The sequence below is a fragment of the Octopus bimaculoides genome, chromosome 6, assembly GCF_001194135.2.
Source record: "Octopus bimaculoides isolate UCB-OBI-ISO-001 chromosome 6, ASM119413v2, whole genome shotgun sequence".
Classification (NCBI taxonomy): domain Eukaryota; kingdom Metazoa; phylum Mollusca; class Cephalopoda; order Octopoda; family Octopodidae; genus Octopus; species Octopus bimaculoides.
Window position 1 is genome coordinate 22,015,696 of NC_068986.1, and position 27,408 is coordinate 22,043,103.

Below are 27,408 nucleotides of genomic sequence, written 5' to 3' on the forward strand. Positions count from 1 at the left end.
TGGATCTGGTAGATGGACACTGAAAGAAGCCTATTACATGTGTGTGTTGATATGTATATATATATATATATATATATATATATATATATATATATATATGAGGAGTGGGTGTTTGCATCTCGTCGTCTTGATATGGTGTGGTGGTTCTTAACAAACATCCCTATTGTTCCACGTGGTATCCATTTCTAATCTTCCTTGAAAATATGGCCAGTTATGGTGAAATATTAACAAGCTTGGAGACAGATGAGTGTTGGTAACAGGCGGTCGTTAATCTTCATCTATTGAGGCAGATTCCTTATGGACATCTAGCCCTAGAAAATTTGCCTGAATGAATTCCATCTGACCCATGCAAGCTTAAATAAATGGACAATGAAACAATAATGACAATGATGGTAAATTAAAATATTGAATATTACACTCTCACATTCACACAAATATAAGTCAACAGAGAAGGAATGGTGTCTCATAAGTTTTATTCCAGATGTTCCTGTTCAACAGAAACTGACATTTGGAAAAACATTCTACAAGGCAACAAAACTAGGCTGTAGCACAGACTTTGGTATAGGAACCCTGCCAATGCACATACAAAGACATTTAAACTATTGCTACAAATAGCAAGGGGTGGGGAAAAAAAAGGTGCAAAACGTTTGATTCAGCCAAAGCCGTTTTGACGACTTATTTTGTACTTAACCAAACAACGAAGAAAATATATTAGCATTTTGTCATGGATTTTTACAATACCAAAATGTAATAAGGTTGCTATTGAATACAATAAGACAAATAGCTCTTTTAAAAAATATGCAATGATTTTTTTTTGGTGTCTTTTTTTGTTTTTACTTCTTAAGTTTTTTTCAGTTTGTTTTCCATCCCTCCACCCACATTATATATATATATATATATATATATATATATATATATATATATATATATATATATATATACATACACATAAAAACACACATACACACATACATATGCACATGCACACATTTTTTCTTTTAAGAAATTCTTGTAAATATCATCCCTAGACTTTTAACAGTTAATGTGCATGGGTTACACTGACAAGAATCATTCAATATAATTAACAACCGTACAAAGTTAAAAGCATCTTGTCATAAACCACATCAAAAGTTCTCTTACAGAATTGACACACAAATCCACCAATAAAAAGAAATGTTTAGATAAGTCTCCTTTTTTTTAAAATTTTTTTTCCAGAGAAATGTTTTTCTTTTCTTTTAAAGTTAAATAATTCAAAAAGATACTGTGAAATCTGGGAGGTGGAATTTACAAGTTATATGATTTTAAAATGCCCTCAACTGAATAAAAGTGTGATTCTGTAGATATCATATATACTCAAACACACACAAATATACATACAAATGTGAGTATATTTTTAAATGTGAAATATATATACATACATATACACACACATATCTATGAGTATGTGCATGTATAACTATGCACAAATATGTGTGTGTTTATATATATATATGTGTATATGTATATGTGTGTATATACATATACATGTGTGTGTGTGTGTGTGTATATATGCACATGTGTTTATACATATGTGTGTGTATATACATATGTATACACATATGCATGCATGTGTGTATACATATATATACATGTGTGTGTATGTAGATATATATGTGTGTGTGTGTGTGTATATACATACATATTATATATATATATATATATATATATATATATATATATATAGGGTGTCCACAAAGTCTGGGTACATGAGGATTAACACATACTTTAAGAAATTATTATTTCTTATATTTAATTGTTTATGTTATGATTTTATTTACTCCATGTACCCAGACCTTGTGGACTCTGTATATATAGTCAATAAGGAACATAGGTTTATAAAAAAAAAATGTGGAGCGAAATTTTACAAGTCACTATATCAAAATTTCCTCCTGTTATCTTGATAAGCTGGCCAGCAAAAGTCCAATGGTATATATATAAGTCAGACAGTTTTGGTTACAACATTTGTTCTGGGCAGCATTTTGGTAAGCATTGGTAGCTGCAATATATGATATGGCTGCATGAAGGTCTAAAAGTTGGCCATGCCCTGGTAACATTAGATAGCAAACTTATCTTTAAATAAAGCTTTTTTTTTTATGTACTACTGGGTAACTTAATTCCAGAATTTTGAAAATAAAAAAAAATAAAAAAAGTTAATATGGGAGAAAATAAGTAAATGAAGTTTAAAAATTAAACTGTAATGCATGATAAAAATAAATAAGAAATAATATTAAAATATAGGAAAAGAAAGTAAATAAGAATATGTTGAATATTTCCGACACCTAATTTCTTGTAGATATAATTAAAGTAATTAAACTTATCAATTAAGTGTTTTGGTGAAATAAAATGATTATAATAGTAGTGATGAAAATATCTAAAAGCATTTTCTTTTTCCAGAGAATTATTTCATATTGTAAAAAAAAAAAAATTTTTATGTTTTCAGACTTCATTTAAAGAAAGTGATTAAGAATATAGGTTTATAACTCCAACTTGCCAATAATTTTATAATTTTCCATGGGTGTTCAATATTTTCATGGCAGTTTAGTATTATGAATAATTATTATTATTGTGACAAATATGCAAAAAAAAAAATAATAAACAGCTATAAAAGCGTTTGAAACAAAAAAAAAATTAGAAGCAATAAAAATATAAATAAAGTATATTTAAAAAGAAAATAAAGAAACAAAACAGAAGAGAGAGGGGGAGGAGGGGGGCAGGACAACCAATGAGAACTTGCATGCTATTATTAGCTGCCATTGCCGATATTTTAATTGGACTCTCATTAAATGTACACATAACAATTTAATCAGACTTCAATATGTCAACGAAACAATTTACGAAGTTGATGATAAAAGCGTAACTATTTATTTAATACAGACTTTCAGCTTGTAGTTCAGGTGTTTCCCCAATATTTAAGTCTCTGAGAAATGAAAGAGAATCCAGATCAGTGTCTCCAAGAGTATTGTAACCTGCTGGAGTGTGAGGTGTGAGTGGTTCTATGAACTTTTGAGTTTCCTCCACTGTGCTCGGCTGTATAACTGCAGAGCGATCATACAGCCGAGTTCTCAGTGGCCACATCAAGCTGGGTGGAATCTGAGATTCTCCTCCTTGAACATGATGAATATTGTAACTACCACATACTTGGTTGGTTTTCATTTCTGAAACTGATGGTGGTGGTGGTGGTTGTCCAATTTTGTTAACATGCCTCTGTAATTCCAAATCTAGAGACATGTTGTTTGAGTAGTTGGATTGAGGTTGCATTGTCTGCCTGCTGAGGGTATTTAGATCCCGTTCAACTTCCTTCTCGGGACTTTCATCTAACATTTTTACAACATTTAACACTGTAGTTGGGGTTTCTAAATCGTCATTGAACTGATGACTAAACCCGGTGGAGAAACGTAATGGCTGGAAGTCTTTGAGACCATTGTGTTGGCCAATAGGGCTGGTGCCATTACTTTCTGCAAGTTTATGTAATGGTAAATCTAGCTTGGAAGTATTCATCTTTCTCAGATGATCATCAATAACTGGTTGGTGCAATAGGGTGATATTATCCAAGCTGTTGGGTACTTCAAAATTCCGAACTGAAGCTTGTTGGGATCTCATAGGGGAAGGCTTAATAATATGGTCATTGTCAACGATTTGCTCAGCAAATTCTCTAACAGGATAAAATGGTGAGCATGGTTCTCTTTCTTTAATTTTATCTACACCAATAATCTGACGTAATGTCAAAGATTTGCCTTGATTGGAAGCAGAATTGTCTTCATTCTGAAGAATATGCTTGTGCAAATCACCATTGAGAGATTTCTTGTTGTGGCCAATTTGTCCCCAGGAATGTTCAATTGGTGTTACTGATCTGCTGTTGGTTGGCATTTCTACATGATGATCGTCAGTGAGATCAGGTTTTAAGTGTAATGTAAAGTCATCGGTGATATTCGTAGATATCGGAGTGTTTGTACGAGAGCTTTCATTTGAACTTCCTATCTGTTGCCGAGACAATAAGTATGATGGTACATGCTTAACGTTTGGTAGAAGTTGGATCACTTGACCAGTAGCTGTGGAACTTGGAGACGATGAAGGTGGTAACAGAGGATCTTTCATACAGAAATGATTCCGATCTGTTCGATTGGTTGGATTGCAACGGTTATGAGAATATGTGCCGTTTCGTCCAGTGATAGGACGTGACACACCTAGATATTTTGATGGAGTCATAAAAGCAGGACTACCTAAATAGGGGCTGCTGGGAAACCTTGGAGGAACCATAATCATCCTATGGTCATCTGGAGGATAAAACTGCTGTAACGGTAGGCAGAGTGGTAGAAAGGAGTTTTGGTAAGGGTTGGGTGGCATGTACATAACTGGCTGACCTTTAGTGAGTTTAGCAGTTTTGGCTAATTGTTTGGAGGAATCTAAATTTTTCCCTTCAGATGTTCCAACATCAGCAGGTAATGGTGGAGGAGCTGGAGTTGGGACAGGTTGGGTTACAGCAGGTGGCTTTACTTTAGGACGCTGCTGGCTATGGAGAGGAGATGGAGTATGCTGCTGCCGAGAAGATAATGGCATTGGTGGAGTATTGCGTCCATTTAAAGACTGACCAGGTACATTTGGATAACCAGGATACATTGGATACAAGCCATAGTAAGGTCCTGGATAAAATGGAGCATAAGGAGGATACAGCTGCAAAGAAACAAAATGAAATATAAACAAAATGTCTCACTGAGGGAAATATTGTAACTTCAGTTTTACTTGAATATATTTTTTATATAAGATTTGAAGTAATCACTTAATTTAGGTATAGGTATGGTTAAGTGGTTGAGAAACTTGCTTCCCAAACATGTGGTCTTGGGTTCAATCCTACTTCACAGTAGTTTATGTGTACACTTACCTTGCCATGTGGTGATTATAAATGTGCATTACCATCATAGAAGTGATGTTTGTTTCCAGTTTCCATGAAAAACATATTTGGCCATGGGGAAATATCTTGTTTGGAAACAGGTAACAGTTCGTGACAGGAAGGGCATCCAGCCATAGTAAATTTGTATCACCAAATTCCATCTGATCCATGCAAGCATGGAAAAGTGGATGTTAAACAATGATGATAATTTAATTTGTAGTTATATTTCAGACTATATTTTAATAGCTATTTAGTTTTTACATCTATCTTTTCTGCATTGGCATGGAATACTCCTCAAGATGGTATTCTAGAGGTGGATGATGATCTTGGTACCAACCCTTACTGGTTTTCAAATAAAGTACTTTATCCCACTTTTTTGTCATGTTGAAGTGTCAAGCTACTAAACTTCTTATTTATCTGGGCAGGTGTCTTCTGCTATAGTCTTGGGTCAACCAAAGCCTTGTGATTGAATTTGGTAGGCAGAAGTTCCTGTTATGCATGTACATGTGTGTGTAAGTACTTGTGCTTCCTAAAAGAGCGGTGGGGGGAACAAAACATAAGTAATGTCATTGGTGCCCAAGTAGTGCCAAGATGCACTTAGACAAATCCATACATTCATACACATACACAAATGCATATGTATGTGAGTGAGTGTGTGTGTGTGTGTGTGTGTGTGTGTGTGTGTGTGTGTGTGTATGTGTTTTCCAGATGCCATCAAAAGCAGCCTTTAAGATTCTTAGTGTGAATGTTGAAGATTAAGAAGTGAACTATGGTGGTTGTAAAGCATTTGAAAGATAGAGAATCGAACAACCCATCTTGAAATGAGCCCTTTGTAAACAGGACTTAACTTCAATCCCAGACAGTTCTCTGCCTGGAAATGTCTGTAACATCTGCAGGAAGGTCTGATGATTGTCCAAAGCCAGATTTGCTAGTCATATAAAATCTCATGATGGCATTTACTCACTGAAGAGATGTCTTCTCTTGTAAAGAAGTGGCAATCATCGTTGTGTGTGTGTGTGGTGTGTGCGCACATGCGCATATATCATCATCATTTAATGTCTGCTTTCCATGCTGGCATATATATATATATATAAAATTAATTAGAGGATATGTTAACCTCATGAAGGGATGGTTGCATCCAAGGAAATACTGGTTTAATGCCTAGTATTTTTGGGGAATGAAATTCCCTTATTATATACATAGAGAATGCATACAAACGGTTTTTGTATAATTCCTGTATACTAAATTCACTCACGAGCTGAAGCTATAACAGAAGACATTTGCTAAAAGTGCCATACAGTGAGATTGAACTGAGAACCTCATGCGTGTGAAGCAAACTTATTTAACCGTACAACCATGCTGGTGCCTACATTTATAAATATTTCTATAAAGTTGCATTATAAAATTGGTTACCAGAGATAGAGAATGACAAATGTCTTAGTTTAAATACATTAAAATAAAATACTGTAGTATTAATATACAATTTCATCTTGGGATTTAAGGAAATTGTAATCCATGAAATCATTAGTTAGTCATAAATACAAAACCAAGCAAGATATGCCTTTTTATAGAGACATATTTTAAAAGAATTGTGTCTTATCTACTTATAGGTAAATATTTAGTTGTCATCAAAATTCAATAGCGCAGATCTGATTAATCTACTTAGCAATAGCAACAAATATATATATATATATATATATATATATATATATATATATATATATATATATATATATATTTATGAAGACATCCAGTGTAATATACCTAATATATAACATTCTGTATGACATAGAAAACAAAATCAGAATTTGAAACTATTTACATATATTTAATGCAATGTACACTTAACAATATAAGTATGAATTGTAAAAATATTCAATGTATACATACATATATATATATATATATATATACACACACACATATATATAAAGATAGATATGGCTGGTTTATGGGGTTAACCTGGGCTTCACGTCCATAAAGCGCTTAGCTTTACCGCATGAGAGGCCATAGGCCAACAGGTTTAGGGTATGAAGAAATGCTGTAAAGCTAAGTGCTTTATGGGTGTGAAAACCAGGATAACCCCATAAGCCGGCCATATCTATCTTTATATACTCTACATCTCTATAACTTAGAGTGTGCATGTTTTTGGGATTTATGGCTTACTGACGATATATATATGTATGTACTTACCTGAGGGTACAGTGGGTATGAATATCGGGAATAGAAGGGCATAGTGGAGAATGTGGGAACTTTTATTGGTCCATATGGATTAATCACAGCAGGATCAAAAAAAGGTTCGTCATCTAAAAGATGAGAGCGTAGCTGGCGACTTGGGACAAATTCTGGTGCTAAAGGATTGAGAACATAGGTCTTCTTTATTTCAGCTCCATCCAACTGGCCTCTGAGTTGACTCCAACTCATTCCAATTAAGCTACCATTTTTTGTAGCAGCCTCCAATAAATGTTCCCAGATTTTTCTGTGGAAAAAGAAAAATATTGCGATGATAATTTTAGAGAAAAAAAAAAAAAAATTATTGAAGATAGCATAATGTAAAAGAAATCATTGAAGAAATCTTAATATAACTTATTGTGAAATGGAATAAAGATCAGATCTGCTTTGCTTCACACAGAAACAGCAGGAGCTACTCAAGAGGTTTTGCAAGCTCTTCTAAATCCATTGCATTGCTGGAAACCCTTCCATATCATCAGCAGGTATCTCATGGGAATAAGCGTTTCGCCCCATAGCCTGTATGCTTCACCTGAGTGGGGCAGCAAGGATTGAGCTAGTCTCCACTTAGGGAAAGGTTCCACTTGTGGTTTCTTATCAACCATAGCAACCTGGAGCTAGTTTCAGCTGCGGTGCCTGTTTCCTTGATGGTTTTCTTCAGTTGTCTGGGTTCCAGACTCAGGAAATAGCGCACTGATATAGACAGAAAGCCGTAGTAGCCAACTTCAATGGGCGAGGTTCTTTTTTTAATGTTCTGATATCTAAAGAAATGTTGGTAGCTACTTTGAAATGATTTTTTTGTTAAGTTCACAGGTAAAAGTAGAACTATTGCATCATTACAATATTGACAACTTAAATCAGACTGGTAGATTATCAACATATATCACTGGGAGCAAAGAAAGGAACTTTCGTTCAAAATTTAAAATCTGTGCATCTACATTTTTGTGTTTTAGTCTTTTGAAAGAAGTCCTGGAATCAGGGGAGGTAATAGAATCCACATTTATATTACCTGCATTTTCCGACAAGACAAAGAGACACAGGATCTCCAATAACAGCAACAAGTGACTGGGCCCGAGTGATTGCAGTGTTCAAGAGTTTGACATTAGACAAGAAACCATAGTCGATTATGTCTTCCAAATTTCCTTCTGTACTACATGTGTGTCTTGTACGCACAGTACTCAGTACTATTACTCTGAACTGTTTGCCTGGATTAAAAGATTATATTTTCATTTAAATTAATAGCCTAGCTGAGAATGAGTACATTTTATGTTTTATTCATTTAGATTTAAGTTTTAAATGGTTTCTCTTAATGTTGGCAAAAGTAGGGCTGTTAAGATAAACACAACCTCAAATTCAAAGGTCATATCAAAATACTTTAATTCTAAAATAAAAAGTGAAATAAAATTTTTAAATATTTTACAAGTCTACTTTTAGATTCTTACATTACTAATCCAAATGACAAACAGTATTTATTTTGATAAATTTTGACAAATATTTAAAAATATTTCTATATTAAACTGATGTCACTAACTGGAATCAAAGAATTGTTTTTCCTTATGATTCTTAAAATGTGTGTATATAAACAAAAAAAAAATCTGTTCAGCATTATCTACTATCAAGAAATGATTAGGTAACTTTACCTTGAACATTTACAACTCTTTCAACAGAAACACCACCTAAATCTCGTTTTCGGAGTTCTGTTCTTATTTTTTGTACCTGAAATTATATTTGCTGATTAGTAAAATATGAAACATACATACACAAAAACACAGCTGATTTAATTAGTTGTTTGTATTGATTAGACCCCATTAATTAATCACATCTCTCATATTAATAATCTTCACACTTAAATATTTTTGCAAATCTTAAAAAAAATCTATATTAACAATACTAAACTTATCCCTCTCATCTCACCAAGCCTTCTTTACAAGAGCCTCCATAGCTTATGTGTTATATCTATCTTTCTTGGAAGAAGCAAATGGGATTAAAAAAAAAAGGGGGTGGATTTACAAAGGGCTCTGATTAATGGATGAATTATTAATCTCTCTGAAAATATTTCCAATTTTATTAAGTATAAGAACATACTTACTTGGTCACCATAGGGAGTTACCACACCAATGCTGTTTTCACCAAATGGCTCCCACTCAGAGGGCCAACTTTTCACTAATTCTGTGACTCTTTCTGCCACCTCATAAACCTAAAAATAAAACCATTTTCACTGAGATTTGAAATACAGCTTAAATTTATGAAACTACAACATTTTGATTACTCTCTAAAAACTCGATAATTAGTATGAAAGGGAATTTTTTAAGCGATGCATTAATCCTTTAACACAGTTGACTGTATCTTTTAATTCTAAGTTGTTAACTTTAGAATATAAGGTGAAGTATATTTGCCACTTAAATGCAGCTAACCCCTAAGGGTGAATGCTACTGTAGCTTGTAGCCCCAGGAGAACATCTCCTCCAGCTGGCTACTGACACACTTTCTGTGCCCTGTCGGTATTTGCAAAGGGAAGTCATCCTTCCCATCGTCGATCTGACGTGATACACACGGACCCGGGTTTCTGGGTATTTACCCTTCGTCAGCGTACGACAATCACCAATCTTCGATGCGAAGGGCTCCCAATGCAAATACATATATCCTTTTTGTAGTGACGAAAATTCACTGATCTAAAAAAGTGTAAACAAGCAATAGTAAATCTCTGAAAGAGGTATAAACAGTAGCTACACGACAAGGTGAAGTATATTTGCCACTTAAATGCGGCTAAACCCTAAGGGTGAATGCTACTGTAGCTTGTAGCCCCTGTAACAAAACAGTAGTAATATTACTCACTGAATCTAAATAGACAGAAAAATATCTGGAGCTGAGTTTTCAGGGATAAGTAAATGGTCTGCATTGACAACACTAAGTCAACAGGAGAGTTTGATTGATAACTATAACACCATGTTTTCTCTTTTCTCACTCTCATACAAAGAACAAAGCTTGAAATGTTAGAGCTTATATTTCTTTGAATAAATCAAATTTATTAAGCCCTCCTATAATTTATGGAATCACACTTCTTTATCCTGTGTACAAAGTGTTCCGTTTTAGAAAAAGAAACAACCAACATTTAATAAATTGATATTTGTAATTTATACCACATGATCTTTATATCCTGCTTTTAAACAAGATCAATTCTGTGATGGTACTCCACATTCATCCTATCCAGTTATTAATTCAAAATTAGAGAGTGCTAATGGACACTTTCTTCAAAACGAAAAAAAAATCTATGAATCTTTGATGATAATAACAAATTATAAATATACAAGTAAATAGCAGAATCCAGAGACCACCAGAAAGAATACCACGTAGTATTGGTTTATCTCCCTTTACATTCAGAGTTTAAATTCATCCTGTGTGTACCTGAAAGTTGCTTTATTCAACTATACTCCCTAGATAGCTGCACTCCAGTATGGCCACAATTCAATCACTAAAACCAGTGCAAACAATTAAGGAATACTCACCTCTGCAATATTAAAGAATCCTGTACTATTTTGGTGCTGTACTTCTTCACCTTTAGCAGTGAAAAATGTAAATGGCCAGTAGAGGGGATGGCGTGATTCCTGCCCCGCCGAAATTAGTTTGTTATCATAAAAAAGACTAGATGTGAAGTTTACAAGTTCAATGGTTGAACGATAGTTTTCATGGAGCATAATCCTACAAGGAGACTCTATTGGATAGTCTTCATAAAGTCTTTCAAGCAATGAGCGGTGAAAATTTCTCTGCCGAGCATAATCAGCATATATCTCGGGACTCATCTGAATAATAACAATAACAATAATAATAATAATGATATTGAATTTAATATTTGTGACACTCAAATGAATATCAAATATATTTAATTCAAAATATGGCACAGGGGTGTTGACAACAGAGGAATATACATAAAGACAGTTTTAAAAAATGATTTTTTAAAAATGTATGTCACTTAAGACTTTCCACTTACTTGCATATGATCTCCAGCTAAGACTACTTTTGTATTCACTCCAGCAAGACCCAATGGGATAAGACTTTCAGTTTCCATGACTTGAGCAGCTTCATCAAGGAAGATGTGTGTGAAAAAATCTGAAGAAAACAAACAACCAAATATGAATATATTTCAACAAATCTTTTAATGTTTGGCTGTCTTAAAAAAATATCGGAAGATATAAAAAAATATCAGAACATTATACAAAAATTTTAAATCAAATGTAGCCAGTTGCAAAGTGTAATTTTAAAAACAAGAAGTGAAAAATAAAAATTGAGAATTCAATCATACCTGGACCCAAATTCAAATCATAAATGATTCGAGATTGATTAAGAGTTGTTATAATAACTCGATGATTTTTCAAGTCTTCAACTGTGGGGACTCGGAATGTTGAATCAGGCTGCAGTAATGAGTACTTGATCACTGAGCTAGGAACAGTGAGTACCCATCTTTTTCGGAAATAGATACGGAGAGGTCGTGCTTCAGGGTGTCCACTTGTTACATAAGGGTCGAAAAATTCTTTAATGTACAGATCAGCCGCACTAGATAAAACAATATAAAGATATTAAATAAATGTTATATAATACAGATTAGTAGCATTTCTAAAATAAATAAAAATAATATTACTTGTACAAAGTCTGTCTATATAAGAAACCAGACTTTAAAACAGCATGCTATTCAACAAGTGTAAGCATTCTTGTGAATAAAGATTCATGTATGAGTAATCTTGGCCTTCAGTCTAATAACAGTCACATCATGCTACATCAGTTAGTCACTAAGTTACACATGATAGAATAAACCTATGTTTTGGTGATTTGTCACAAGTTCAACAATTAAAGATTTGAAAGAGTAATATGTTTCTGTGAAAATGTAATTCAAATTTTAAAAATGCTTTTATGAAGCGCTTTCCAATGGTGTAACACAACAAATGGGAAGATTGAGTCGTACACAATGTCACGAAGGGTGCATTGGCACCCTTCAAATCAGGAATGACATCCATCAAAATGATCTCAAACTTGAGTGAAACTCCATAACAACAAATGATGATCACATCACATCAGTGCATGCAGTGATTTCTGAAAATCACCACCTGACTGTCTGTGGAGTTTCTGAAGAAGCAGACACCTGCAAAGTTTGTGTCACATGATAGTGGTTTCAAATTTTGGCACAAGGCCAACAATTTCTGGGGAGGGAGTAAGTCAATTACATCAATCCCCAGGGTTCAACTGGTACTTAAGGATGAATGTCAAAGTTGACACCAATGGAATTTGAACTCAGAATGCAAGGACGGATGAAATGCTGCTAAGAATTTTATCAGACATGCTAACAATTCTACAGCTTGCTGCCTTAGTGAGATGCATACAGCACCTTTGTGTTACATAATATTAAAAGAAAATGATTTGAGTGGTCACAAAATTTGTGTTGGGTTTGCTAATAGACAAACACAAGAAATGAAAACTTTCTGAGAAGTGTCATAATAGGAAATGAAACCTATAAAGTTGAAGCAAAAAAGGCATCATCACAGAGGGCTGAGTCATTGTTGCCATAACTAGCATGTAATGTTAGCAGATACCAGTTGCTGACAAAGTGCAAGACACTGAAATCATATGATACAACGGTTAAACCACTGGTGCTTGGCAATTCTCATCTGCTACCAATATTGGTGTTTTCATACACAAGACATCTGCATAAGAAACTTTCTCAGGGTGAATACGGCAGTATTATATATCCATGTTAAGCAGGATATAAAGGTTGCCATTCAGTAATAATACTGCCTCCATTGCTATCTGAGTTTTACCTGGTCTGCCAGCTGTTAGCAAAGCCAGCAAATAAATAGTTGCTGATTCTCTGTATAATGGTGGAAAAGAGATTTGACCAGCATGCGGTGTTAGAAAAATACCTGTTGCTGATGAAGCACAAACCATGCTGAAATCATAACAAAACTGTCTCTGTCACTGATATCTAAAATAAAGTGTCAGAATCAGTAAAACGTGGTGATGTTAATCATTGTTTTTTTGATAGGAAGGGTGTCATTCATCACATGTCTGTTTCATGTGGTCAGAAAATCAGTAAAGAATTTTACTTTAATGTCCTGAGGTGTTCGTAAGAGGCAATGTGAAAAGAGAAACCTGAGACATGGACAAACAAAACATGAATGCTGCATCACAATGAAACACCTCCTTATGTGTTATTCTTTATCCATTATATTTTGGGCAAAGTGCAAGACAACTTTCCTTCCCTAGTTGCACTATTCTCCAAATTTATCCCCTGTCCACTATTTTTTTTTAGGTGAAATCCACTCTGAAAGATCACTGATTGTAGAAGGTAGAAATTATTGAAAATGACAATAATTTACTATGACAATGGGAAGACAATTTGGTCGAGCAATTTGGGTTAAGACGGAAAAGAATGGCACAATCAAGACAAAACTGGAAGTGCATAGTGACCAGTGATACGTAACAGCATCTGATGACCTAGTCAATACTGTGATATTGTGATTTAATAAATAGAGAAAAGGAGAATACTTTACCCTGAAAAAATATTAGAATTTAATCAATAATAAAATAGATGATTATATGACTTTATTAGTATCATATGTCAATGTTATTGTAATGTAATTTAGAAAAAACGGTTTTAAAATTACCTATTTGAATGGGTACAGATCATTATTCGAGTTCCTTTCTTCTGAAGGGCAAGTTTGGCAGCTTGGGCAAGTGTGAAGGTCTTTCCTGTTCCATAAGGCCCAAGCAACAATAAAGGTGGTAAACGCACACCATTAGAATCTGCTATTATTCCTGCAATAGCTTGTCGTTGTTTCTCATTCACCCGGGAATCAAGCAGACCTTCCAAAGAACTGAAGAAAAAAAGAAGAAACAAAAATTCAATGAATCATGATCTGAAATACCAAAAATTTTAATGCATCATGAAATGATCTTTAGATTCTTTCTTTATATGACCATACGAGTCATAAATTTATGACTCATAAATCTTTCATAACTGCTTCATTAAGTAGTAGAACATTTCTTTACCAACACTATTCACTCCATCAGAGATGGTCCTTCATTAGATGTAAACACAGAATAATTAGGAAGATAGATCTATGGGTCTCATGCCTTGTCATTCAGCTGACTTCCAGCATTATTATAGAATTGCTTAATCAGTACTTCACAACAACGACTAACCAAATGTTCATTTTTCTTCTGGACATGCAGATCACACAAGTCCACAAAAACTGTTCCTATGGTCAAAAAAATGTCTAGCAGGTCCTTGTAAAATAGTAAACCCAAAAAGAAACAACTAATAATTCAGTAAAAACTACCAAATCATTCCACCAAGTCATCTATTCTCTCTATAAAAAAAAAAAAAGCCTCCAAACTAAACTGGATATATTTTCCAGAATAAATAAGCAGAGGTCTCTGTTCACCAAATTTCTTCATAAAAGTATTGGTTGGTTTAAAGTTATTGTAGAAGAAACTTACTCAAGGTGCCATGCAGTAGGATTGAACCCAATGTTATAGGATTATGAAATGAACTTCTTAACCACACAGCTATGCCTGAACCTTCGTTTATGATACTTTTGGTTTCATCATCATCATCATCATCATCATCCAGTATTTTAAATCTGGGTTTAGTCCCCATTAACGGGGTGGCCAGATCTACCTCAATGTCATAGCAACCACCCTCACACCATCTCACCCAGTTTTGGGCGTCCTCCTTTTTCAAACCAATCTCCTCCCCTACCTGTCCCCTCCACCTTTTCCTTGGTCTACCTCGCTTTCAAACTCCATTTACCCCAAATGCAATCACCTTCCTCAGAAAATGCTCTTCATGCCTCAACACATGCCCATACCACCTCACTCCATTCATCCTTGCCAACCATTCCACTGATTCCTCCAATCCCAGCATTCCCATCTAATCCTCAGTCCTCCTCTTATCAAACGGCTTCACCCCACACATTTCTTTCACCATTGCTCTCTGTCCTTCTCAAAATTACCATCTCTCTCTCTCCCAGACACCATGTCTCACTCCCATACAACATTGCAGTTCTCACACAACTCTTATAGACCCGTAACTCTTTAGACCAATTTGAAAACTTTAAAAAACTCTAAATTAATACACGATTCCTTATGAAATTGGAAAAGTGACCAGCTACAGCAACTATTTGCTATCAGTAAATAGCTGCAGTAATACTGAAAACCATTCTTGGAGCAGTTTAGATCAGGAACAAGCAACCTTCTGAAATGCAAGCCACATGAGACATGGCTCATCATCAAGGGAACTGTACTACTAAAAAAAATTCAAGGTAATTTTTCGATAGTCATGCCTTCTTTCAGAAAGTTTCACAGACCACAGTTTACTGATGTCTCTTCTAGCAGTTCTCTACTTCTGTAATTATATAAGCAACCATGAACTGATATGTGTCAAGGGTTTTCAAAGAGAAAATATCATACATAAAGACCAACTATCCAAAATTCAATTTAGAATAGTCAGTGTAAGGTGAATATAATACTTTCCAAACAATAATAATTGTGGCTTGTTGTTGACTTGTTTAACTTGTACTTCTGCTTTTTTTTATTTTAGGTAAAAGATTACTAGTTTTCATATGTACTAATGACTATTTTGTTTTCTTATGCAGACTGGAACAGAGAAGGCATGACAATGATGAGGCCGTGAATGGCAATGAAATGACTTTAACAAGCCTATCTGATCGATTGATCGAACAAATAATCAAACAGTCGAGAAGTTAATTTTATCTTTTAAGCCTGGTACTCGTTCTATCAGTCTCTTTTGCTGAACTGCTAAGCTACAGGGACATCAACATACCAACATCAGCTGTCAAGCGGTGGTGGGACATAGACAGACAGACAGACACAGACACAGACACACACACACACACATAAACACACACACGACAAGCTTCTTTCAGTTTCCATCTACCAAATCCATTCACAAGACTTAGGTCAACCTGATACTATAGTAGAAAACATTTGCCCAAAGTGCCACGCAGTGGGACTGAACCTGGAACCATGTGGTTGGGAAGCAAGCTTCTTACCATACAACCACTGGTTAATTAATTAACAAATAAATAATAAAATAAGTGAAATAGAACCAGTGCATGTGTGTATTATTGGCATAATGACCCTCCTGTTTCAACACAGGAGTTCACATCAAGAATCTTGTAAACCAAATACAAAAATGAAATATTTAAATGAAATCTAAAGTGTAACTTACCTATCAATTTCCCAGGGAACACTAGGAGCGTGTAACATATTGGGGAATACAATGTCCAGGTCAGGTAAGTTATCAATGGCATGATGCATTTCACATTTAGGTAACCGATTCAACTGAAACTGCACCTGGAATTAAAAGGGGTGAAGTATCTTGTATAGAAATCCTTTTTTTTTTTGTTCTTTTTGTAAACATCAAAGCAATCAATATTTATTTTCACACCTTTTAATCCAAAACAAATGTGAATCTGATAAATAAAGTACATTGTAACCACCATCCACATTCAATGTTATAGATATTTCAAGCACAAAATGCAGAACCAGCAATATTAAAAAAGTATTATTATTATAATTATTATTATTATTATTATTATAATGATGATGATGATGATGATGATGATGATAATAATAATAATAATAATAATAGCAGCAGCAGCAGTACCAGTCATTGGTTCTCATGGCTTCTGCTCTTAATTGATTGGAAGTGTTATGTACATTGTTTTGTCTTGGTATAAAAGATGGGCTACAGCAAATATTCTGCTCAATACCAAAGATTTGCTTGTCAATTGTTTGACCTTAACCAGTTGAGCATGTCCCTTGGTGGCCGACGATATGTGGATCTCTGATCACAAGCAGAAGTAGTGGGGGAGCATCATAGCCATGTGTTGAGAAGAATTCTTCGGGGTTTGAATAATTCACTTTTGGAAACATGGGTGTTTTGCTCAACATCCTTAAACAAACCTTATTCAGGGGCCTTTTGTGCGGGATGGGCTACTCGACCTGAAGAAAATTCTAACTGGGCCCCACCTGTGAGGTCATGTGCTGTTTATCTTGATATGAGATCACCATGTCGCGCACGTATGGTTGTGATGCATGTGCCTGGTGTACCCTTATCAGACGGGTAGTCATGATGGGTATATTGGGCTTTGTATATTTTACCCCAGTGTCACTTTGATGGCATGCACTGCTCTCTCACTCAATAATAATAATAATAATAACAACAATAATAATAATCATAATAATAACTTCTTAAGGCAACTGGAAATCCTATGCAAGATTGGTGTCTTGCAAAAAGCAGCCTTATTGGGTACAGCACACATCTTAAGGAAGGTATTATCTGTCTGAGGTCCTTGTTGTAACTTGACAGATGATTAAAGACTCCGTGCAATTTTACCTACACTGTATTACAAAGGAGGAATAATAATAGTAGTAAAACTGAGGCTTACATGAGCTGTTAATTCTTGATCAGCTTTCAGTTGAAGATCACATACACTTTTGGATGATAAACGGAAGAAGACAAAATCTTTACCTTTATCTTCTATTATAGCCTCATAAACCTGAGGAGTAAAAGAATAAAAATCGAATAAAGCATACACAAGTAAAAAAAAGAATAATAATTGTTTCTAACTTTGTCATAATTGCGTTTTATTAATGAGTTTGATTGCATTGCTTGTAGTAATGGTTGTGATAGCGATGAAGTCAATGATAAAGATTTCATTTTAATGATGTTTGGTGGTCTTTGAAGACAATTTCGCACTCTCACCTCTTATAGGCCTCTTTCCAAATGGGCCAAAGCCACAGGGCAACCAAGCGTCGTGACAGGTGTGGAGGTGAAACCTCAAAGTTTTGTGCATTGAAAGGGGCAAACAAAAACAGCAACATCAAAATGGCTGAGTGCATAAAATGTTGGAACCAATCAACAGCTGAACATGGACTATAAACTTCGAAAATATATATTGTTTTCTAAATTTTATTTTGAGTGCACAAAGAACAAAGCATTTGAGATGCAATTATAAATTATTGAATTATCAGCTAAAACAAATAATATTTGCTATGTATTTGAAATACTACTGCTCCATTACTAGAGATGGTGGGAGTTTGAAAGACTGCTACTATTATGATGTTGTCACAATTATAACAGTTAGCTCTAGCAGTAGAAATGAGATAATATCATCACCATTTGACATCTATCTTGTTATGCTGTCATGGGTTGGATGGCTTGACAGCATTTGAGCCACAGAGCTGTGGCAAGCTCCAATGTCTGCTTTGCCATGGTTTCTACAGCTGGATGTCTATCATAATGTCCTTTCTGGTGTGTTTTCCTCATGCTACTGGCACTAGTAAGGTTGCCAGTCAAATGTAATGCTTATCTATTCACATTGTTTTGAGTTAATCATGCATTATCTTGTAGCTTCAAGATTTCAATGATGTGGTTGTTTTATTCTTAGATTGACATTGAAGGGTAGGTAGGAAAGGCTGGATTCGGTCAGTTTGAACATAAAACAAGTAGAATATTGTGGCTGGATATGGCCAGTTTAAATGCTAAAGTTTAAAAAAATATTCAGAAAAGAAGAATAAAAACCTGTAAATACCTTTTCAACATCATTTTTTTGAGAATTGTTTTCAAATGAATAACAAGATGAAAACCACACAGCATTAGCACTCTGCAAAATCAATCGACCATGCATTGTATCTTCAGAAAGTTCATTTTCAAGTTTCATTCTGGCAAATAACTGACCATCTGAACTGAATTTTGCTAAACGGTACCCACCAGGAACTAACATGAATCGATTCACAATCTGCAAAGTAACTTTAATGTTGAACCTAAAAAATAAAACACACAAAATATTCTGAAATTGTAAAAAAGATATTTAAAACCAAACTGAATTCTAAAATTAATATTTTTAACGTTTTTTTTTTTTTTCTTCAAACTTTTTACTATTATAATTGAATGGAGGAATTAAAATTATGCCGAATTTTCATAAACATATGACACAAAGCAAATGTCAGGTCAGTTCAAGTGGGTCACCTAACAATCCCTCTGACTGCACAGAGCCAAACTAGCATAGGTTTAACAGTTTCTCCTCTGATCTGCTCATCATCATCATTTAACATTCATCTTTTATGCTGGCATGAGTTGGATGGCTTGACAGGAGCTGACAGGACTGTACCAAGCTTGACAGGACTGTACCAAGCTTGACAGGACTGTACCAAGCTTGACAGGACTGTACCAAGCTCCACCGTCTGCTATGGCATGGTTTCTACAGCTGGATACAATTCCTAATGCCAGCTACTTGACAGAGTGAATTGGGTGCTTTTTACATCAGACAATTTTTTTAATCAGTTTCAATTTTCTTCTGTTATATCTAGTGATTTCTTATTATTCTTATACTGTGAAGTTTGACAATGAAAATATTTTTCTTCTTTTATCTAACTTGTTTTAGCCACAGGACTTTCACCATACTGGAGCACCACCTTGAAGGGTTTAGTCGAACAAATTGACTCTAATGCTTATATTTCTTTAAAAAGTTTGGCAATGATTTTATTAGTTTCTTTTGCCAAACCACTAAGTTGCAGGGATGTACACAAACCAAAACCAGTTGTCAAGAGGTGATTAGGGATAAACATAACACACACATACAAGCTTCTACATAGTTTCCATTTAGCAAATTCACTCATAAAGCATTGGTTGGCCTAGAGCTATAGAAAATACTTGTCCAAGGTACCATGCAGTAAGACTGAACCTGAAATCATGAGGTTGCAAAGTGAACTTCTTAACCACACAGCTATGCTTGTGTCTATACTGGAGATAAATTTCTGGATATCGAAGCACCAGAAATGAAATTGAGTTTCACCAATAATAAATTCAAACAGAAACCTATTCATATTTACAGTGTTTAAACTAAGTATGGATTCAAACACAAATAACACAAAAAAAAAAATCAGAAATGAAGAGCTGGTGAAACTCTTTCATATGTGCCATCGGCACTTTTGTCAATACTCCAATAAATAATTACAAACACAAAAAGTGTTCTATATTTAGTTCAAAAGTGTCACTATATTTTCAGATATTAATTAGAATTTTCAAAAATGGACCTTAATATGGAATGGGGAAATCAAAATCATGTATCTTATGCAATTCTAAATTCTATGTATATCTTAATACAAGTATATATTTTTCCTCATATAAGAAAAAGAGATTTTGTTCAGATATTATATAATACAGCTGTCTTGTAAAAAGTTACTTTGTGCATCAGTCTAAGGTTGCATGGTTCCTTTGTTTTCATCTCCCATTTCTAATAATGGCATGATTCCATTAAATAATATTGTGTGTTGCATTAAGTCAAATAGGATTTCCATTTCTATCTCCAATCAGAGTGGAATTCAATGTTTTATTCTGGCAATATGGTTAAAGAGCTTGAGTACATGACTAGAAAAAGATATCTTAATATAGTCTATATAAGCTTTCAGTTTCAACATATCTGTTCTTATTGGAAGCAATTCTTCATATAAACATGATCCTTCTATGTAATGCAATATTTTTTCCAGAAGTATTGTTGTAAAAAAATAAATATTGCTCTATTAATATCAACAACTATAATATCTTCTCTTGAAATGATATTTTCCTGAATTTGAGGAAGTGCTTCACGACCTCAATTCACTAACTTTTACAAGTAACATAAGCAGACATTTATGCTCACACTGAGATGGATAGAGAATTTGCCAAACTTACATATTAGAAGTATTCTTGATTAGATAGTTAGTCATTGCCAGCAGAATCTACTCATAAATCTGCTATCAAAATCCACTGACTTAACTTGCTTGATCAAATTCAGAACTACTAGGTTCAAGTTTTTGGATCATCACCAAAATGCATCTTTGTTGTGTGTTTTATATAAGGATTTCAATGATCATTACTCTGATGAACTCCCTGGTCTAGTACCTCTTTTCAACACCTTTAGATGTGTCACCTGCTTCTTTATCCCAGGTACATTGTTTCTATGTTGAGCTTCCGGTTAGTCAAAATGCCTATTTTTTCCTATTAGCTTCTTTCCTTGAACTGCTGATATCAGAAATTCATTACCATTGTTTTGCTTTCCTCTTTTCTATAATATTCAGTCCTTTTATGTTTTCTGTCAATCAACAGCTTTTCAACTTACAGGTGACCTCTTTTCTGTCTTTGTAGTCCCATACACCATTGTGGCCTCATGCCTTGTTTGAGACAAAATGGTTAAAAATAAAAAAAAAATTGTAACAAAATGTTTATTGGATTCAATGTCTTGTTCAACAGGATGAGGGATAAAGTCAATCCTAGTTGAACTTGAAATGAGAATAGAAAGAGACAGAGCTGAGAGACAGTTAATCCAACACTCTACTGCCTTATATAACATTGCAATATAAAAGGAAAAAAAAACAACTTACCGAGAAATTAAACCAAATTGTGTAAGTTCTTCAAAATACAAGAGGTCATGCATCCATTGCCTGTAATTTTCTCGACAGAAAGCTTGCGATATCACTTCTCGCATTTGTAGTTTATTGGGATCTGGTAGAGGATATTCCTCCAACAGAAATTCTTCTTTTTCAGATAAAGGAAGAGGACTAGAAAAATAATTAACAAATAATTTTAAAGTTAAGATCAAGGTTTAAAGTTACATTTTCTCAGTTTTTTCATCCAGAATTATTTATTTACAACTGTCAGTTAAAAAAGTGTGATTTGAAACTCAGATATATAAGTTTGCAACGTTTTAATATTGATAATTATAACACCTTATTACAATTTCAGTTTGATATTTCACAAAGCATCTATCAGATAAAAGTTAAAAGAAATGGGTAAAGCTAACAGGGAAAGAAAGCTAAATATCTAAAACTTGCTTAATTATAAACTGACTTCATTATTTTTTTTTATTATAATACTAAGCAAGACAAAATTAAAATATTAATTAGAGAAAAATATTCTTCATTTTCAAGGAAATATTTTTTTCCTGGACATAATAGCTTCGAGACAAAAAAATATCAAATAGCTAGTTTAAATTTCAAGTAAACTCTAGGAAAGTGAGTAAATTAAAACATACTGTGGTTCAAACTTCACCAAATCTATATTGAATTCATTCCATCTGTTTGCATCAAATGACATTAAGTCTTTTGAAAGTTTATCTCCTTCAGGGATAGGAGCAGATTCAACATGCATTTCTTTCGAAAGTAGAGGGTCAGTTCCAAAATCAAAAACAATAATCTGACGAAATGTACCATAGATATTTGTCTTGAAGACCACCTATAACAACAGACAAAAAAAAAAAAAAAAAAAATCACATTGAAATAAAAGCCACAATTTTGAAGTTAAAAAAAACTCCAACAAACTAATAATACTGAATTAGTTTCCAGCCTCAAAAGAAATCTGTTCCGACTGAACAGCATACTAGGGTTCAATAAACATTAAAAGCATCAACTAGCTTCACTAGATAATACCTTGTGGTGGATATTTAAAACACTATTGCTCTTAAGAAATTTGCAATCTGTGTCCAGTTCCAACTAATATGATCCATAACACATACCTCTCTCCTCTTCACCATTCATACTGCACCTCTTTCTCTTTGACAACAAGTAATACAAAGCTGTCCATTTCAAGGCTTACTTATTAACCTTGCAAATTTATGTCTTATATAAACAAATCAATCTCACTGTCATTCTAATTTGAGCAGACATGGATAAAACCCACTCTCTGCAAGCATATTAATAAAAAAAATAATCTGAATCACCAACCAGTCCATTCCATCTATAATTAATTCTCTCTTCTCATTTAAATTGTTTCTGTTTGGATTACTACCCACCATTAATTTAATCTAGTCTAAACAGATATGAACAATCTATTCCAGCCAGTTCTTATGTAAGAATGGTTGAAATCTAGCAGAAAATTTCTCCAATGTCAAGACACCATGTATAATTGACAGAAAATCTGTGCCTTAATAAAGAGAAACATAAAATAAGCCACATGGGGATGCAGCTACATTACTTTGGACAGTAAGTGAAAAAAAAAATTATATTGTAAAATTATTTAGGAATTGTAAGACTCTGAGCCAATGGGCAGGAGACCTAAGGGTTGAATAATATCCATAATCTCAGTCAGTTATGTCTGGGAATCCAGCCAGAAAGTGTAATGACAGTTGCTTCTGGCAAGACCCTATGGAGGAGGTGCCTGAGGACACTACCCCCATGACCATCCCAGCAATAATGGGCAGCAAAGATCAATGTATGGATAAAAAAAAAAATTTTAATTTCATAATGCAAAACTATTTTAGCAAAATAATTCAAAATTATTTTAGTGAAATTTTGAATTATTTTAGATGAATTAGCTTCTCAAGTAAATGAATTCAATAAATTAGGAAAATTATGATGAGGTCAAGCATTTTAAAATAGATAATGAAAGCAAAGAGTTAAATACCTTGATCCTATAGACATTCTCTACAGTACTTGGACTTGGTATGTTCTTTGTTTGATATGCTTCATAATTAACCCATTCTTGGCAAAGATTTTCAATGTTTTGATGTTTTTGGGCTTTACGTGGACCAATAGAAATGCTGGAAATGCGGAAAAATAGCCGACTATTGTCATCCAACAAGATTACTCTGTGAAGACATACCTGAAATAAGACAGAGAAATAAATGAAAACATTATGAAAATAACAAAGATATAACAAGTGACAATTGAGCATTAAAAATATGCCCAAAGAAGCATATCACTCACCTAAACCATAAGGAATACTTTTACAAAGATCAGGTCTAGGCACAGAGGTGGTTGTGCACTTAAGATTGGTTCCCACCACGCAGTCTAGGTTCAGCTCTATTGTACAGCACTGTGAGCAAGTGTCTTCTACTACAGCTACATGTCAGAAACCGAAAGAAGCCCTCGGTGTGTGTGTGTGTGTGTGTGTGTGTGTGTGTGTGCGCACGCCCTTGCCTTGGAATGTGAGGGTTGCAAGGGATCATCATCCTCATCATACAAGTGATGTTATTCATTCCCAGTCTTCCATGAAAAACATGCATGTCATGGGCGAATATTACCTTGCTCAGAAACAAGTGAGGGTTGGTAACAGGCAGGGCATCTAGCTGTAGAAAATCTACCTCAACAATTCCCCCTGCCTAATGCAAGCATAGAAAAGTGGATGTTAAATATTCAATATTAACCACCGTTCATTAACTTATGTCTCCTATAATTATCATCATCATTTAACGTTAGTTTTCCATGATGGCATGGGTTGAGTGGTTTGACAGGAGCTAGCAAACCAGAGGCTCCAATTGTCTGTTTTGAGCAAGTTTTCTACAGCCGGATGCCCTTTCTAACACCAACCACATTACAGAGTATACTGGGTGCTTATTATGCAGCACCAGCATAATAATGCTTTCTCATGAGGTGTTGGCATGGGTGCTTTTTTATCAGGTACCAGCACAAGTGCTTAATTACAGAGCACTGGCACAGGTGCTATTTTTACATGGCACCAGCACGGGTGCTTTTTATGTGGCACCAGCATGGGTGATTTTATGTGGCACCGCACTAGCATGAGTGCTTCTTATGTAGCACCAGCATGGGTGATTTTATGTAGCACCAGCATGAGTGCTTTTTATGTAGCACTAGCACTAATGGGGTCACCAGAGGAGATACTTGGCTATCCAGTAGGACAAGGAAGCTGAGTCGGGGGATACGGTCATAAAAGACATACTTGTATGTATGGATGACCAAGATTTTATTTAGCTTGATGTGTCTTCTCAAGCACAGTAATTGTCAGAAGTATTGACCCCTTGTCACCTCCTCTGTGATGCTCAACTTCTGAAGAGCATTTCTCACCACTTCATCCAATTTCCTGGGTCTACCCCTTCCACAGGTTCCCTCTACATTTTGAGATTGACACTTCCTTGTGCAGCTGTCTTCATTCATACACATCACATGACAATACCAGCACAGTCTTCTCTCTTGCATACAGCATTTGATGCCTCTTATACCCAGTTCTTCTCTTAAATCATTTACACTCTCCCATACATGCACACTGACATTACCCATCCAGCAGAGTATTCTGATTTCACTTCTTTCATCCTTTGCATATCCTCTGTAATCACAGCTCATGTTTCACAGCTGTTCATTCACAGGCATCATACAATCTGCCTTTTACTCTATTGCTGGGAACTGATGCAGCCTATCAATGCAAAAATTTTCACTGATGCGCAAGAAGAGGGGCGTCACCTCTCACCCAAAGAATTTTGTCCTTAGGTCTGGTGGGAAAAATAGTTGGATACGTTTTGAATGCACCTCATCTATTAAACTCACACCCAAGAACTGAATTAAATATGAACTATTACTAGCTTACATCTAAAATAGAAGAAGCAAACTAAAGCAGACAGAGGAAAATGAAGCTATATTATTGATACTATGTCAACACCAAAGAAAAGGGACCATTAGTTTTTCATAAAAATTACATACAGCAGAGAAAGAAAATAAGTACTTCAAATATAGCATATACAACAAAAGTAGTTCCACTACCAAATATATTTTAAAAGATCATTTTTTTTTTTTTTTTTTTTTTTTTTTTGTTTGCAAGACTGACATTAATCAAACATTTAACAATTTTAATGTCGTTAGCTCCGATTTAACAATCTGAAAATACACAGTATATACAGATAAAAAGAATATATAAAAAAAATATTTCTTACCTTACTAGTAACAGTGAAAGTCCAAGAATTAGTACACTTCTTATTGGACATATTTACTTTCAAGTCAGAATTTATGTGTAACTTCACATAATCCAAATTGGAAACAAGCTGAAATGATTAAAAAAAAAAAAAAATTAATTATGAGAAAGAGACTAAATATTACAAAAACAAAAAGTTTAAATTTGTTATTATGAACAACAAGTAAAGTACATTTGATTTGCTAACAAACATTTCTTGTTCTACCTCAATAATAATGGTAATATGTTAGGTGCTAATCGAAAAAAGGTAGACTTAACTGTCAGGTTTGATTGCATTCAAATCTGAATGTAATCAATTTCACAAGTTCACAGAAAGATGGAATGCCATCAAGAATTTTGCAGGGTGAAAGGCATTTCTCAAATTATATTAATTTTCAGAGCTTTTTAATGTAAAAATTTGAGGGTAGAAAAATAAGATCATTAGTTTTTTTTTTTGTTTTTTTTTCACTTAATCGAAACTGCTAAAGCTAAAATAAATTGACTGATTCCAGTTTGTAAGGAAATTGATACTTTTGATATAATTAAACTAAAGAAAACAAGTTGAAGAGAAAGGTGCCACTAGAGAATATAACTGTTGCAATATTTTAACAGGATAAAGAATAAAGTCAAATACAGTGCAATAATCAAAGCCTCCACACTTAGGGTTTTGTGGACCCCATCTAGATTTTGATTAAACATTGAAAGAGGTGTCAGTAGAGCATAACTGATGCAATACTTAAACATAGGATGAAGAATAAAAGTCAATCACCTTTTATTAGATCAATAATCAAAGCCCCCCTATTTAACAGACATAGTTTGATTTCGATTAACCCTTTAGTGTTCAGATTGTTCTATCAAACATAATGATTATTGATTTACATTGTTTTGAATAAATCATGCACTAGCTCATATCTTTGAGATTTCGATGGTGTGATTGTTTAATGTAGAATAACATTGTAGGGTAGGTGTGTGAGCTTGGATCTGGTCAGTTCGAACATAAAACAAATTGAATATTTTGGCTGGATATGGCCGGTTTAAATGCTAAAGTCTACATTGAAAATAAAAGGCCAAATATAATGCATGACAGGAGATAGTTAAACCTTTATAATTAATTGCTGCAATAGACTAACATTTGGATATGAATGGCTCCTTTATAAACTTGACATATATTAACAATTTTCCTATAAGGGGCAAATACATTATAAATGATACGACGAACTACTGATTGCTGCAACCTCTGCACCACAACACAACCAAATACTGCAAATGACAAATTAAAACAAATTATTACCAAAGATTCAGGATTTTCTGAAAGTAACAACTTTTCAGCCAATTTTTCCATGTAAGAAATTCCATGAAGTTGCTTGTCCCGAGCCTTTTGAAGTGACTGTTTCTTAAATTCAAACCTGTCCTTCCACTCTTGTAATTCGTCTTCGGAATGAGCTTGAGTACAGTTTTCACTGTAAGAGCACTTACCAGTTTCCAGGAAACTAAAAAACATAGACACAAACAGTAAGTTT

The 27,408-nt window shown here is 34.2% G+C and overlaps 1 protein-coding gene across 1 annotated transcript; it reads right to left on the reverse strand.

Annotated features, from left to right (window-relative positions):
- Positions 1-456: 456 nt before the first annotated feature.
- Positions 457-27,408, reverse strand: LOC106870237 (probable helicase with zinc finger domain). The gene is made up of 17 exons (XM_014916255.2): positions 27,180-27,408; positions 25,872-25,979; positions 23,612-23,809; positions 22,245-22,444; positions 21,595-21,771; positions 18,765-18,996; positions 17,619-17,729; positions 16,397-16,521; positions 13,809-14,018; positions 11,456-11,706; positions 11,144-11,262; positions 10,662-10,955; positions 9,246-9,353; positions 8,797-8,872; positions 8,166-8,361; positions 7,121-7,406; positions 457-4,710 (listed from the first exon to the last, which is right to left on the reverse strand). Exons 1-17 carry the CDS (start codon positions 27,387-27,389, stop codon positions 2,905-2,907), a joined length of 4,707 nt encoding a protein of 1,568 aa, XP_014771741.1. The 5' UTR covers positions 27,390-27,408; the 3' UTR covers positions 457-2,904.

Excerpts from the sequence above, each read along its gene's own strand:
- LOC106870237 (XM_014916255.2), bottom strand. The coding sequence starts at position 27,389 with ATGTTTTTTAGTTTCCTGGAAACTGGTAAGTGCTCTTACAGTGAAAAC. Across the intron at positions 21,772-22,244 it reads TTGGTGAAGTTTGAACCACA|TCCTCTTCCTTTATCTGAAA; the intron begins GTATGTTTTAAT and ends TTATTTTTCTAG. Across the intron at positions 11,263-11,455 it reads TGATTTGAATTTGGGTCCAG|ATTTTTTCACACACATCTTC; the intron begins GTATGATTGAAT and ends TGTTTTCTTCAG.